This window comes from Paramisgurnus dabryanus, chromosome 12 (genome assembly GCF_030506205.2).
Source record: "Paramisgurnus dabryanus chromosome 12, PD_genome_1.1, whole genome shotgun sequence".
Classification (NCBI taxonomy): domain Eukaryota; kingdom Metazoa; phylum Chordata; class Actinopteri; order Cypriniformes; family Cobitidae; genus Paramisgurnus; species Paramisgurnus dabryanus.
Window position 1 is genome coordinate 32,976,231 of NC_133348.1, and position 16,549 is coordinate 32,992,779.

The window sequence follows — 16,549 nt, forward strand, 5'->3', positions numbered from 1 at the left end:
TTCCTTAATTTTGTTTGGTATAACAAGCTGTTTGACAAAACATCCATACACATAAACGTAAAGTCGCAAAAAACGTTCATGTTCATAAAAACTCCAATCATAATCTTTAACTTTCTGAGCCGCAGAGCGCCCCGCGTGGAAGTTTATATTTCATAACTTCCGGTGATCCTGCGTATCGACCAATCGGAACGCTAGACGTACATCTCGCGCGGAATTTGTTTTCGCCGCCTATTCATTGTTCGCGGGAAAACCGATCATTTCTGAGTGAACAGTGAAGCTCATGTGCAGTAGGAGCAATGACTCTTTTTCATCATGTTGTTGATCGAGGGATTTCAAAAAGGAGACGCACTGGTGAGTGCAACTTTAGATCTGTTTATAGAAATATGTTGATGTACGCGTTAATAGTTTTCAATGTTATCTGTCCATTGATCATCATCACAGGGTCAAGGGGTCTCTCTGTTTATGTGATCGCGGTTTGTTCTTTCGATTACAAACATGTCACCTTTTGTTATAATCAGAAAATCGTCGAGAGTTTCCTCTCTCTTCTTTACTGGACGGGTTTCAGTGTATCAGACAAGATGAACATATTTCATATGGAGCTTCAGCTACTGCAGTACCGCCGTTTGGATGCACGTTTTCGTCTGGTAAACTCTAACGTTATATCAGTTCAGATCTACACACAAACTCAAATGTTATGAAATGATTTGCATTTTGTGATGCCTACTCTACAATGTTTTAGCTCCTGGCCATCAAAACAACGTTGCGGTTGCAAACGAAGAAGGATTTGTGACCATCTTTAATACTGGGGAAATAAAGAGCTCAGTCCTGAAAGGTAGGTTTTCATTGACTATAAATAGATACAGATTTGTGTTCCTTTTTAACGTTTGAAACTCATTTATGTTTGTTAAACTGATGAATTTAAAACCTGTTTTTTCCAGAGTGGCAGGCACATGATAATGCTGTGTTTGATATCGCTTGGGTTCCCGGTGCGAACAGTTTGGTGAGTTTTGCATTGTGTACTTGTGCTTAAAGGGTTTGTTCACGTTGCACCTAAATCAGGATTGTTTCTAGGGCTGAATCATTTTTCATATCAGATCTGTTCAAACAGTGGTTTGTTTTTGGCATATCTAGACCTCTCCATCCATCTGGTCTTAAAGTCCCCATGAAATCAAAAATGTCAAATCTTATTTTTTTATGGAGTATTGCAGTGCTCATTATAAATAATTCATCCATGTGGGTCATAAAAACAATTTCCCTTATAATCTTAATCAAAATCTGAAAATGTACTTCCGCCCTACTTGTGGCAATCCTGCACTGATGAAGTCGGCTAGATGGTTTGGGTGGAGCATTTGTTAACCCCGCCCTCTCGAACTGTCAGTCTGTTGTGAGTTACATTTCTGAATGAAACGCCTACTTTTCTATCCAATCAGTTCACAGTGGAAAACCAGCCACGTCCGCAATTTTCTTCGTGTGATATTACCGTATTTTCCGGACGATAAGTCGCTCCGGAGTATAAGTCGCATCAGTCAAAAATGCGTTTAAAGAGGAAAAAAACATATATACGTAGTACTGGACTACACGCCGTGTTTATTTAGAAAATGATTTCACAAAATCAAGCCAAAGAACAGACATTTAATCTGGAAAGGCAAGTTATTCAACTCAACTAGCACAGAATAGCAGGCTAAATAGGTGTCTGTACGTTAAAGTAATATTATCTGTTATTTACACGATACACAATAGCACATCGAACAGACCTGAGAGGCTGAATAGACTAAATTAATACAACAAGCCGAATCAAGTTAAAAAAAGTCCCAAAGTCATTGCGCGTCACTGAATACATTGAATTACATAAATACAGTAGCAGCATAGAGCAGACTCCCGCTAATTCACATATGGATGTGCTTGTGAATCAAGTTTTCAAATCCAATTTTGTATAGTTTGTGTTTGTTTGTTAGTTTCTTTGGTGTTCAGACTACAAACAGGAATACCATGAAACTGATTTGTGTTTATGCTTAATCTCAAAGCTTTAGATTAAATTTTGTAAATGTCTCATCTACAGGTAACAGCCTCTGGTGACCAAACCGCACGTCTGTGGGATGTCATTACCGGTGATCTGCTGGGAACTTTTAAAGGCCATCAGTGCAGTTTAAAATCAGTGGCTTTCTCAAAGCATGAGACAGGTACATCTACACATCAGCGCAAATTGTTTAAAAACGCTTGTTATTGCATAATACTTTATCACAACCTATTTCTAAAAATTTGCATACGCATACTGTATATACAGTATTTTTGAGGAATTTAATTAATTGCACTTACCCCATGTTTCCTGTGTTTGGTACCCAAAACAGCTGTGTTCAGCACAGGTGGCAGAGATGGGAACATAATGGTCTGGGATACACGATGCAGTAAGAAAGGTGCTTTTGTATTCTGAATTCGTACTGATTCTTACTGATTAAATGGTACGACTGTGAACATTGTTCATGAAACGTTTTGCGTTTATCACAGATGGCTACTACAGGCAAGTAAAACAGATCAGTGGGGCCCATATGAAACCTGAAAGACACACACCTCAAACTAAGAAAAGACGTGGAATGGCGCCCCCTGTGGTGAGTCAGATTATCTGCCATGAAATATTTTAACGCAACAACTGATAACAATTTCAACTGATTGAGTGAAAACACTGATAACCACAATATGTTTATTTTTTTAGGACTCCCAGCAAGGTGTGACAGTGGTTTTGTTCTGCGATGACAACAAGCTCATCTCTTCAGGAGCAGTAGATGGGTAAGTGCATACTGGAGTGTTGTATAGACCTGAATGCCTTGTTTTTGAAAGAAGCCCGAGTATTGGGGTAGGCAGTCTTTCCTGTTTATCCAGATTCACATGGGGCCCTCAGTAAGATCAGTCATATGCAATGCCTTTATGAATTTTTTTTATGCATTTGTTTACAATTGCTTAACAGGAACAATGAAAACAAAGATAATATTAAGTATCAAAAACAAAACTCAAAGAATCTGATAAAACACATAATTCAGTCTTTCGACAAATCCTTGATAGTCAAACAGCTGTTTAACTTCTACCGTTATCTGGTATAATATAGAAACAGTGGAGAATAGAACAATAGCCATTAATTCTTACTAATGTTAATAATTTAATCACATTCATTGTAATTTAATCTTAATGCTGCATTTACACCAACCGCGTTTCAGGTGTCAAAATCGCGTCTACCGCGCCTAGTTTGCCACTTGAACAGTTTGAATGCATCCGTGCGTGTAGAGCGAAGAAGACGCTCGGAAAAAGCAAACATTTGACGCGGTTCAGAGGCAAAATCCGCTTCTTGTGGGAGGGGCAAGTACTATGCGGTTGTCTGTTTGCAAAATGGCTAATGTTGATTGTGCATTTATCAAGAGTGTTACCGGTTTGTATTTAGTCACCTAACTATAGGGGGAAAATAAATGGCGCCGGTCGATAAACGTCACAAAGTGAAATGTGTATTTACAACTTACCAGGTTGCCCAATGTCCTCACTGACACTCTTCCAAGCGAGTTCCTTTTTATTCATGTCTCTTTATAAATAAGAACTTGTGTCGTATAGCTCCAGGTGACTGCCTACAGACAATATCAAGACAATATATTGATATTATAATTCGCGTGAACCGCAAAATGCACAAACAGCACCATTTGCGTGTACCGCACAGAACGTTCAATTCGTGCCTTTCGCGTGAAGTAGACGCGCAAATGAGGCGGAAACGTGCCAAATGTCTCATCCGCGCCGCGGGACCTCCTGACGCGTGTCAACGCGTCTTTACATTGACATTGAAATCACTTGCGCTTCACGTCTCTACCGTGGTTGGTGTAAACGCAGCATAATTCCAAACTGTGATTTTTTTCATTTCACTAACACTAACTGCGTTTTCATTGCAGATTTGCGCAAAACTTGAGCGTTATTTTCTAAATGTTGACAAGACTTTTGTGAAATGACAGCGTTTTCTATTAAATGATGAGATGCGACTGAAACATAGTTTTTCCTTTCACGATAAGTCATTCCAAACCTTGAGTCGAGAGATGTTGCTAGATTTACTAATATGACATCCAGCACACTAGGCGTTATTTTTAACCGAAAGAGACATTAAAATTATTATCCAAACATTAATGCCAAGAAAAGCCCCTTATACTTAGGAGCGGCAATTTATAGGTGTTTCTTGTAGGTAATAGTACATTACTTAAAGTTATTTAAAAAAGAGATGTAGGAGTGATATCCAAATATTAATGCCAAGGATAGCCACTTATACTTAGGATCAGACACGTATTGAGGTGTTTCTGGGAGGTTTTAGTACGTACTATGTCATCTTCAAATAATTATTTGACTGACTTGCATCAGTTGACCTGTAAAATGTATTTCTATTGCAGTTTTGTTAAATCCATCTTTTCTGAATTGCCTGATAAACCACTAAATTTTTTGCAATCTATATGGAAGTTTTTGTGTAAAGCATGTGTTTCCATTGGCTGTATTTTCAATTCACAATAGGGATGTTCATATCAGTTAATTTTCCAACCGACAACCTCAGCTTATTAACCGAACATTAACCGTTAACTTCTAAGATTTTAATATTAAATTTTCATTGAGTAAAAATACAGTTGATGGTTGTCTATGACCTGACAAAAACAAAACATTTTATTTCATTTGAACATGCAAACAGCAGCGACAGATCAACAACAGAATCAGGATTCATACATGATCAGATATTCACGCAACATTACCTTATCAAAGAGCATGCGATCAGTCCAAATGATTAATAACCAAAAAGGGCAGATTGTCTCTTCATCCAACACAGTGGCCATTTCTAAAGCAGGACGCATTTCAAAAAGTTTTGCTTTTGGGTCGTCTTTCTCAATTTGTGCAAAACGAGAGATTTTTATGGTCCGGGTCAGAGGCCATCAGCTGTCCCGATGTGCGCGAGACCGAGAAGGACTGTGTCATCTTGCGCGCACTCGTCTGCGTCTACGGTCAGCTTCCAAACTATACTCAAACACACACACACACAAATGATTTCTCATACTTTATCAGACTGTCAGGGCAGCACTAATTCGTGTCATTTACAGGACATTCACAAATCAAAGATAGAAAAGTGACGAAATGTCTGTCGGCGTCGACACGCTCTGTGCGTTAACAAATATTTTTGTCTTTTAACTGATAATGTTAATCGGTCATAAATTCTTTCCTTCGGTTAGCGGTTAAACGGTCAATATGAACATCCCTAATTCACAATGTAAATTTGCGAAATTTAAAGGGTGTGATAACAAAAACAAACTATTCTTCTCACAGGACCATTAAAATGTGGGATTTGCGTAAGAACTACACTGCATACCACCACAACCCCCTTCCGCTGCAGGCGTATCCTTATCCAGGCTCCTGTACACGCAAACTGGGTACACGGCTTACACCCACCCACCATTAAATCTATAGTAATGAGGGTCAGTAACAAACATTCAGATTTTTTATTATTTTTTTCCACCCCTGCAGGGTATTCTGGTCTTTCACTGGACTCCACCGGCTCCAGGCTCTTCTCCAACTGCACAGATGACAATATCTACATGTTCAACATAAGTGGTTTAAAAACTACTCCAGGTAAAATAAAAGTTAGCAGAACAATTGGTTGGGTTTGACTCGAAATAATTTTCCTGTCGTATACAGGACAGCATTTCTTAAAATTGAGTTACTCTTAAATTGCTTTAAATTGTTTTGATGTTAAATTATTTGTATGGATATAAACAAATATAGTTGACACTTTTCTATGTCACCAGTTGAGGTATTTAAGGGCCACTGCAACTCCTCATTTTATGTGAAGTCCAGCGTCAGTCCAGATGACCAGTTCCTGGCTAGTGGATCCAGTGACCATCATGCTTACATATGGAAGGTGAGGAGGAACCCAGCAAACTTAAATTTGTTAAGTTTACTGTGAGTTAAAGGCACAGTATGTAATTTTTGCCCGGGCCAATTCTGTCACATGAATGAACAGGTGTTGATAAATGTGGCTGATGAAAACTATTGTATTTTAAATATTACGCCCATATAAATGAAGCATCTCCCCTAAAACGTTTCCTTGTCCCGTCGAAAAGAAGTTCGGGATTTTTCTCCCTTTTGTGGACATCAACAGTTTACAGTTTTAATACAGTTTAAAATTGCCTTACATATTACGCAATCACACCAAAAGGTCATATTGCATATGTGAAACGCACACTTGCGGGCCATTTTAAAGAGGCCCTTCCACATAAAACCGTTTTTACTTGTATTTTTTGATATGTGTTAGGTTCATATGTGTTTGTGTTGTGTCGTGAATGTGAAAATTAACTTCCACCTCCTCTGTCAGCTCTAGCCACTGAAAAAAAAATAAGTGTAGAAATCAGGTCAGTTTAAAAAGCTTATCAGTGTGACGTGGAACTGATCGAGGTCATTAATATTCATGAGCTCTTCAACTTGAGACCGCGCCCACATATTACGTGTAGTTGAGTTAGTTTTCATAACAAGTTACTGAAAGGATGGCTAAACGTTAACCGTACCATATTCGGGCCATTGTTTTTCGTCAAGAGACATCATTCCTATTAAACGAGGTAATCATACCAGTTGCTACATGTTTGGATGTTCAGAAGAACGCTGGATTTGAAGAGACTGCGATTAAAAAGCAATGCTCCTCTATAGGGGTGTCAACAATAATCGATTCGGCAATGCATCGCAATGCGCACATGCACGATTCAGCATCGATGCAGCAAATGCCATAATCGATTATGTCACTGTTTATTTTCTGGAGATGACCGTGATAGACGGGTAAATAAAAACGCACCCTTTTCCATGGAAAGTGGACATAAGGGCACATTTCGGATTCTATGAAGTTAATGGGAAACAAGACTTTAGTTAGGTAATTATAGTGTATGTATTTCGGTGTCCTTTTGTCAGTCATTATCCTCACGTACCAAGTGAAACTGTCAGGAAATGAAGTGAAAGCATAAATAAACTCATCCTCTAATGTGCTCGTCTGATATATGCGCGCGACCCTCTGCATGCGCTTCTACCGGCTAGGTTCTTCACGAGCACCTTACGCGAACTCAAGTCATTTAATAAAATAACGTCATTTCATTTTTACCTCATAGACTAACATTGTTTTATCGTATTTTTTTTCTTTCTTCAGAAAAAAGGAAAATATGTTTGAGTGATATACGTCTAGGCTATTGAGAGTATGATGTTACAAGCTGATAGGTGACTAAACAGCAGTGGTAAGATATGTTTACCTAAAGCGAATAGAATGTGTGTTTGTCATTTCGTTTTACCTCAGAGTCTAACATTAGGGGAACATAAAGGGAATTATGTTTATTCCTTTTTAATAAATATCTGCTTTAAGTCTTCTATATTGTGTTAAAGTCACTGGTTGTTTATATATTTGATAAAATACCATGTTATCTAAATACAATGTGTGATGTGTTGAGGTATTTTTTATAAAAAATAACCTGTGTTATAATACATTCATATAATATTTCAGTAATATAACAATTAAATTAGGGGAATGTTTATTTTCTTAAAGAAAACATTCCTGGCTCACCAAAAACCTTGGAAAATATGGGAACGTTTTGGGAACCAAATTGTTAGCTGGGATGGGCAGGAATATTTGGCTTACATGGAAATCCAGGATTTATCAATATTCTACATTAAACAGTGTATTTTTTTATTCTGGCTACTTATATTCATTTCGGGCTACCAAAAGAGTGTCTGCCCGAAGGGCTACCAGGGATTTTAAAATTTTGCGAGCCCTGGTCAGCTTTCGTTTTTGTTGAGAATAGTTGCACTTGAGTTTCTACTTGACTTATTAAAAATTTGCCTTGTTGTGTACAGTAGAATTCTGATGCATCGCAATGCATCGTAGAATCGAATTGAATTGAATCGTTACCCGGTGAATCGTAATTGAATTGAATTGTGAGGGCAGTGCCAATGCACACCTCTACTCCTCTATCAATATTGGATCCGGACGTAATGGTGGCGCAGCTTATGTGAGTAAAACGCTTTAGTACTATGTGTCACCGTGGTGGCCGGTGTTTTCTCTTCCGAGGGACGCGAATTCATGCTGCACACTCTTTGAAAGGGTTTATGATAAAAGACACGCGTGTTTGTGGGAGTAAAACACTTTAGTACTATGTGTCACTGTGGTGGCCGGTGTTTTCTCTTCCGAGGGACGCGAATTCATGCTGCACACTCTTTGAAAGGGTTTATGATAAAAGACACTCGTGTTTGTGTGAGTTATTAAATGTGATAAAAAAAACACATGTGTGTGTTTGTGCATTCGTTACACACGCGTCGAAGGGTTTATGTAAAAGGGTTTGTGTGTGTGTGTGCGCGTGTGCGTGTGTGCTGCTACACGCACAACGAAAGGGTTTACGATAAAAGACACGTGTACGTTTGTGTTTGTGTTTTTGTGCGTGGGTTTACGATAAAAGACAGGCGTGTGTGTGTCAAAAGGGTTTATGATAAAATATGCGTGTGTAAGAAAGACACTGTGTCTTAAGACACTCACTTAACATTAAACTGATTACACATGAGATTAAATTGAAAGTTAGTTTGAACGAAAAACTGGTATCCAATCATAGCAGTGGGCGTTTACTTCCAAGTCGTCAATGCAGCCCGCCCATTAAAACGGATCACTTCTCTAACCAGCCTCAAAATCAGGGTACAAAATAGCCTATTACTTATTGCTTTTGATGTTTTTGGATGTAAAAACCATGCAAACGTCATGAGTAGACCTCAGACAACAGTATAAAACAATAAAAACGCCAGAGGAAGGGCACCTTTAAACAATAAACTGACACACAGACATTTATTATTATCATTCCTCTTACAGCAACGTCGAAACGGTCCTCTTTCTCCACACTTGTAAACACTAGGGCGGTAGTTTTGCATACATCATGTGAAATATTAGCTGTGTCCCAATTCAGGGGCTGCGACCTTCTAAGGACGTATTTTAAGACCGATTGCGTCACAGCAGCGCGACTTCAGGCTGGTAAGGCCGTCCCAATTCGAAGGATGCTTAGAATGAAGCCTCAAAATGCGTCCTCATTTCTCCGCGCTGTTAAGGATAGAACGAATGGATCCTTAACAGCCGAGGATATCCCAAGATTCATTGCGCGCCTGCAACGGCAGCTGGATATTCTAAAATTAACAATTAAAACCTTCATTAAATAAAAGTGTGTATTTATCAAAAAAAGTTTGTCACTGTTTTAGTATTATAAGTTATGTTTTGTGTTAATATTATTATTTTTATGATGCATATATTTCTAAGGTTGATTAATTTAATATACTGTTGAATAGTTTAATCTACATCAACGTGTCATATTTTCTAAACTAAATTAATATTTTTCTGATTTCATATTTATTTTAATAAGTCAGAAACGTTTCCGCTATGTCCTGCTGACAGGCGCAGCAGGTGACGCCAATTATGGGTCGCCGAAGGTTAGACCGTCTCATTTCAGTTCTCTTCGCGGATTTCCGAGGCTGCCACCTTGAAAGACCGAGTGCTCATATTTAAGGTCGCATGCTTAGAAGGTCGCAGCCCCTGAATTGGGACACAGCTATTGTTTTAACACCAACTTAAAACTTGGGGTTAAACCTGACGTGAGATTTGATCCTAGCTGCTGCTCAAATCCATATTGATACATGCAAACTCTTGCGTGAAAACAAAGTTTTCTGTTGTACACTTGTTTTGTATTTATGTCCACTGTCTGCATATATTTGACTGTTTGTGATGTTTTAGATTTCTGATCCAAAACAAGGTCCCATGATGCTTCAGGGTCATAGCCAGGAAGTCACTTCGGTTGCATGGTGTCCCACTGATTTCACAAAGGTCAGTTAAAAAACAAATGTATTGCCAGCCGTTAAACTCATTGAAATGTAAATTAAGTGTTGCAAGCATTACGTTTATATACCGAACATATTATACATTGTTGCATTATAAATATATTTGCTTTTTAAATAAGGTGATTGTGCAAGTGCTTCCTCATGAATATTTAAATGTGTATTTTGGTTATGTATTATAAAACCGTGTGCTGTTTCCTCTGCAGATTGCTTCTTGTTCAGATGACAACACTGTTAGGATTTGGCGCCTGAACCGCAGACCAGATGGAGAAAACGCATCGAATGGAGATGCCAATGTTGTAGGCTGGACCCTTCGTAAAATCCAGTCACCAACCAGAACACCTGGTAGGTTTATGATGATGATGATGATGATGATGATGATGATGAGGATCTATCTTGGGGCATTTGCGTGATTGGCTATGCATCCTTAGTGCTTTTCTAGCATGTTTAGATTCGCATCCCTAAAAGGTTACTATTATTCTTACTGTCTTCTCAGGCCCTCTTAGCCCTGTTGCTGTCACTCCAGCCAAAAGCTCCATGTCTGCGAGATCTGCGACTCTGGCTTCACCCCAGCCTGCTGCTTGTGCCCCCACTGGTGCTGATCTGCCCCTCCCATCAAACACATCTGCACCTGTGGCCAAACTCAGCAGCCCCAAAGTCCCTTCATCCATCCAGCAGTGGATCACCCGTGGGACCTCCCCAGCTCAATGCGGTGCATCTCCGTGTCGTAAGGTGCTTAATCCTGTCCTGCAGGGATCCTGCTCTGAACGACGTGCCAAGCGACGACTGGAAACGGGTGATGGCTCTGGTTTGGGAGAGGAGAGTGATGGGGTATCAGAGTTATATCCGGATGTCAAGAGGAGCAGGAGTTCGATGAGCTCAAACGGCTGTTCTTCTGAGGAGAAGTGCAAATTATTTGGTTTGGAAACAGAAGGGAGTTCGGTCGTTCACGCCGATAAAGAAAACAGCTCTCCGGGAAAGTCTGATTGGCTTTCTGTTATCAGCCAAAGACTGAAAGGATCTGCTCGGCTCAAAAGTCCTAGCAACAAGCGGCAGGATGTTAAAACGCCCGGCTCCACAGTAAGTAAATACAGGCAAATAGCATTTTGTGACGTTTTACTGCTTGTATTTATCTGTTCTGATCTGCGTGTGCCAGTAGCAGGGCCGGAGTGGGGCCACTTTTCAGCCCGGGAGTTTCGTACCCAAGACCGGCCCACTTTTTCCAAAGTGTTATTCTAAATTAGCACTTTTTTCAAATTGGATAAATAAAGCAACAGTTCAGCTCTTACTATAGTTTCTATTAATATCATGGTTAAACAAATAAGGTAAAAGTTAAATAATATTTCACTTAAGATGAGAAGTTAACAAAAATATTCCTCTACACTCTAAAAAAGGCTGTGTTATTTTTTACCCATAATGGGTAAATATTGGACAGAACACATGCTGGGTTAAAAATAACCCAATGTTGGATTGTTGTTATGCAACCATGGATTATAATAACCCAACAGTTGGGTTAAAACAACCCAGCATTGGGTCAATTTTAACCCAGCAGCGTGTTCTGTCCAATATTTACACATTATGGGTCAAAAATAATCCAGCCCTTTTTGGAGTCTATTCCACAAGAAAAGGTTGATAAATTATTAGCATTGCTAATGCTATGAGGGCTATGATTAATCAGATGCAAATAGAAACATAAAACCCAGTCCGAATTAAAAAAGAAAACAATTTGACAAAAATATTGAATCCAATATTGGGTAAATATATAGCATAACAAGTGATTTATAAGCTTTTTTCGGCTGGTCATTTTTGACTGGGGACACAAAAGGCGTTATATGAACACAACCTGATTGTTACATAACTTTAATTCATATTGTTTACTCATTGCCTCCTCGTTTTTAGCGGGGAAATGGCTTATCTGCTGCTCAGAAGCTGCTTGCATAATATTTGCAAAGTCTATGAATCGTCATGTATACACAAAAGGCTAATATTTTAACTTAAAAAAAAATGTTGGCTTGTAAATAGTTTGACATCGGTATTAGCCGAATAATTACGTTGCTAATGCTAATCATTACTAGGCTTATTTCTCTTTAAGTTACCTGTTGTTGTCCTCTTGAAAATAAATCTGTAAGTTTGGCACATTTGGCAGCATCATCCTCTAATGGATTTTTTCTTCAACCTGTTTTTTACGCCCTCCTCCTCTCAGACGCGTATTGTTACGGTAGGGCCGGCCCAGCCTACCGGAGAAAAGTTTTCTTGGACGTGCTATGGACCGAACCAACTCTATGGGAGGGGAGGGGAAAACTCCCTCACATGGTACAACCCATGCAGAGGCTGCGCGCTGCAGTGTCAATGCGAAACGTGTGAAGTGTTTTTTAAGAGAAGATAGACTCACTAACGTGACAAATGTAAAAAAAAAAAAAAAACCTCGACCGGCCCAACAGTGAAGCGGCCCACCGGGAATTCTCCCGGTTCTCCCGATTACCCACTCCGGGCCTGGCCAGTAGCGTCACCAAAAAGTTTATTTATATTCAAGTTCATAGATTTGATATTTATATTGTAGTTGAAAACAGCCCTGTGAGAAATTTATAGTCAAGTTCGCAAAACGTAAAAAGTTAATATTCAAATTGATGGAGAAGGTCAGACTTTTTTGACCCTGCATCTTAAAAGAATCATAATCAAGAATTTTTAGGAACCGGAATCGAAACAAGGAATCGAAATCGGAACAATCAAATTCAGACGATACCCATCCCTATTAATAACATTATACAACATTGTTTATGGTGTTTATTATTCAAATATCTTTTTATTATATTTGTATTATATTACAATATTTTTATTTTGTTATACAAGATAAGCTGGTTAGCTAAATGGTCCATTGAGCAGACCCACCTGTGCTTATTTGTGTTCATGGTCTGTTTGAAAACTGATTCCCAGGTTTCTAATTAGAGCGCAATTTGTGGGTTTAAGTCAATCGGGTTGGGAAGGTAACCCAATTAAATGAATGCTGCTGTTGGATAACAGGGTGTTCTGTCAATTATGGGATTGTCCTGTGCAAGATTCTGAATTGTGTGTTAATGAGATTAACTATCTAGGGTGGCTAGGAGGGATGCACCGGTTGACCGGCCAGAGATCGGAACCGGACGGTTCTTGCGCGACCGGCAACCGGACGGGTTTTTTTTTTTAGCCGATTTTTCCAGAAGTGCACCCACATGCACAGACTACATTATTATAATTCGCAAACATGTCTTTTGTGTAAAAGCATTTCGAAATCTGTGCGCAGAACATTAAGATTGCAAGCTGCAATGTCTGTAAAGGACAAGTTAATCGCGGAGAAACAACAGTTACTTACATTCGCATGGCTCTCAAGGCTCACGCATTCACTGTGAGATACACGCATTTCAGTCAGTTTACACACTCACACCTTGTATTTCTAAGAGACTGATAACTTTTCCTGCTATCTACAATTAATGGAAGAGGCGCAGGGAAGTTATCTGTCGAGTTTAGCTGTCTCTAGTTTTCCTCGCGCTCCTCTGATGTCAATCACGTGGATGCGCGGCGCGTGCACGCACAGAGTGAAAGTTAAAAGAGCAAGATCCGATAAATACTGTTAGTAACGCAGGTTTCTTGAATATAGCCAAATACGTGTTAAATCATTCTTGATTTATTAAACTCTCCAACTGCTTTGCAATCAGAAGCTTTAGCTTACCTGAAACTAACGTAGAGGCTTCCTGAAATGAATGAAAGGACCAGAGATGTATTTCATTATTATTGCCATGTAGTACTGAACATGTAACCTTATCTCTCTCTTAAACACAGCTTAAAATACACGCTAAGATCGTGCATCCCTAGTGGCTAGCCTGTATAGTAGGGTGTGTGCTAGTAGGAGATGTGCATGCGCGTTAGTAAAATAAAGCCAAAAATGTTCACAAAGTGTCTACCCTGTAATGTGACATAATATTAGATCCATATTTATTTTTATGAGATATTTGTAATTTTTGTGATTATTTTGCGATGTGACCAAATGCGTTCGGTAGAGCAGTTTGTCTGTTTAGGGCTACTGTCGAAACACGACAGGGGACCTGCATTGTATGTAGATAAAAACGTCTCATTCTAAGGTAATAAAAACAACACAGTTCATTATGTAAGGTCTTTATACACCACTAAAAATATAGTTATGTAGATTATATTGCATTTCTGTCAGGAGATACTACTGAAATTTACCTGTTACTCCTTTAACCTAGAGAAACTTTTGTTACAAATCCATGTCATCAATCTGAACGCATCATTGACACAAGTGCATTTTTGTAAATTGCTTGCAAAGAAATGGAAACAACCCTTGCACAAGGTCTCCTGCACAAGAAAATGTCTGAGCCATGTGCATTACGCAAGCTCTCATGCAGAAGAAAAAGCATGCAGTGTGTGGCATTGTCAAGTGCAGGTTATGCAGTAATGTTGAAATGTAATGTTGAAACTAGAGGCTGTCAAAAGATTAAACGTGTTTATTCGCATACAAAATAAAAGTTTGTTTTTGCATAATAATTACTCACAATACACAAACATATTATGTATATAAATACACACATGCATGTATACATTGAACCAAAAATGTGTTATGTATAATTTTACAAAAATGTGTGTATACCAAAAATTTCAAAATATATGAAAAAAAATGTGTGTGCATGCATTTATATATATATATACAATACAATTACACACAGTGAACACACAAAAACAAACCTTTATTTTAAATGTGATTAACCGTAAAGGAATCTTCGATCGGCGATACATCTATGGTCAATCCCTGGTATCATTGTCTATCAGCACAACCCTAGTTGTGACCATATAACTAACCACTTACCTAAACCAAGAGGATTCAGAAACTGAAAAAAGGATTTTCCAGTGACACTCCTCTACCTTTTCTGGGGTTATTTTCTTTCACTTGTGTGTCTGAAGTTGCCAGCAAAATATTTTATTCATTTGGCATTTATCAAGGTGGACACAAACCTTCCTTAAACAGTCTTTGTTTAAATTTTCTTTTTGGTGATGGCAACATGCAAACTTGACATTTAAAACTTAAGTAAGAATCTCACATTGTTTACTGTGACTGTTCATACCATATTAATTGAAGCATGCTGCTCATCATGCATACTGATTTTTATATATGAAAGTGGGTGACTCTTGGATGCAGGGTTTGAGTTTGGTTAATGTCAAGCTGGAATAAATGTTTGCATAAATTGTTAGTCCAGCCTGTTTTGCACATTATTAATTTTTGTTGAAGACACAGAAAACCAAAATGTTCGCATAAATATTCGCATAATTAATGCTCACTCAAGCAGCACCACAGAATATATTAGTAATTGCATAACATGCTAAAAATAAATCTATAGTATGCCCTGTTTTTTGCATGAAAAAGCATAATCTACAAAAGTTAATTAATTTGTTTCATCTCTTTTAGGCAGCAGTTTCACCACGTCCCATGAAGTTCATCTCGACTTCACCAGCCCAGAAAGCGTCACCCTCCAGACCCATGAAAAAAATCTCTAGCTACTTTACTAAAAGGACTCAAGACTGATCATTTTAAATCAGATCATCTCTGCAGAGATTTGAGTATTTGACATTTGACAAAACCCAATGGTGTAAATTCCAGTCCAGGTTTCCTGAGACGCAAGAAAGTTTTTAAAGGAATAGCTGATACAGCTTGTATTTATGTATGTTATTTGTTTATTTTTATCAAGTTGTACGTTTTTACATATGTATAAATTTCCTTACTTTGAAGAAAGGGTCAAATTGATGGAGAATTTGATGAACATTAGAGAGTAAAATGAAAGCATTTGACACCACAATTAAACTCTACCAAAGCTTTATATGTCTGTCTGTCATGTGTAATTTAAGCTTGGACCCTTTAAAACAATTTGACATGCCTATAAAAGTTGTCGCACCAAAAATAGAAAGTTTTCTGAGAATTGGATAAGCATTGTGTTCGTATATCCATTTTTATTTAGATAAATCTATATGATGCCCTTTATTTGAACTTGTATGTCCCAAAATATGGCTTACATGGTTTTCAGAGTTGTGTGTATATTGATTGTTAAGCAGCACTTTACATAATACAAATCCATGTCCAATTAGCCCAGTGCTTTTAAAATATTGAACATCTACTGTATAATGAAGTTCCCAGTTTAAAGTCTAAATTTTTTACACTTTGTATCTGTGATGTTAAACATTTAGACCTTAGTTTAAGCAAACTGCATTCATTCTGTACCATAAACAGTACCTCTCCTTATTTTATTATGAAATAACGTTGGTTTGGAATCTGACCTGCCCTGATGCTTCCACCTTTATATTTTTATCCTGTTTGTTCCTACCTTGTTTTTAGTATGTCTTTAGTATGTATTCAAGTACATGTTTTTTTGTTGTTGTTGTTTTTTGCTGTTAAGACTAACAAATCCAAAATGCCATTTAAACTTTCCGATGGACCCGTTAATGGGTTAAATATCTGCTGTGTTTATAACATTAATTCTCACTTATTTATCATAGTTCAAGCATATTAGTTCACAGTTTATAGTCGTTAAGTTATACAGTTGCAGATGTTGTGTTGTGTTTACAGAAAATCCATTAAAGCATGAGTTTTATTGGTCAAGGGGCGGGCTTTACT

General features: G+C 38.1%; 1 protein-coding gene across 1 annotated transcript; it reads left to right on the top strand.

Moving 5' to 3' along the window:
• Positions 1-240: 240 nt before the first annotated feature.
• Positions 241-16,472, top strand: dtl (denticleless E3 ubiquitin protein ligase homolog (Drosophila)). Its single transcript, XM_065268867.1, has 15 exons — positions 241-351; positions 519-644; positions 740-832; positions 939-1,000; positions 2,060-2,180; positions 2,349-2,414; positions 2,506-2,606; positions 2,711-2,784; positions 5,326-5,429; positions 5,524-5,628; positions 5,805-5,917; positions 9,794-9,883; positions 10,101-10,239; positions 10,391-10,974; positions 15,350-16,472. The coding sequence occupies exons 1-15, from the start codon at positions 297-299 to the stop codon at positions 15,464-15,466; spliced, it is 1,950 nt and encodes a 649-aa protein (XP_065124939.1). The 5' UTR covers positions 241-296; the 3' UTR covers positions 15,467-16,472.
• Positions 16,473-16,549: the final 77 nt, after the last annotated feature.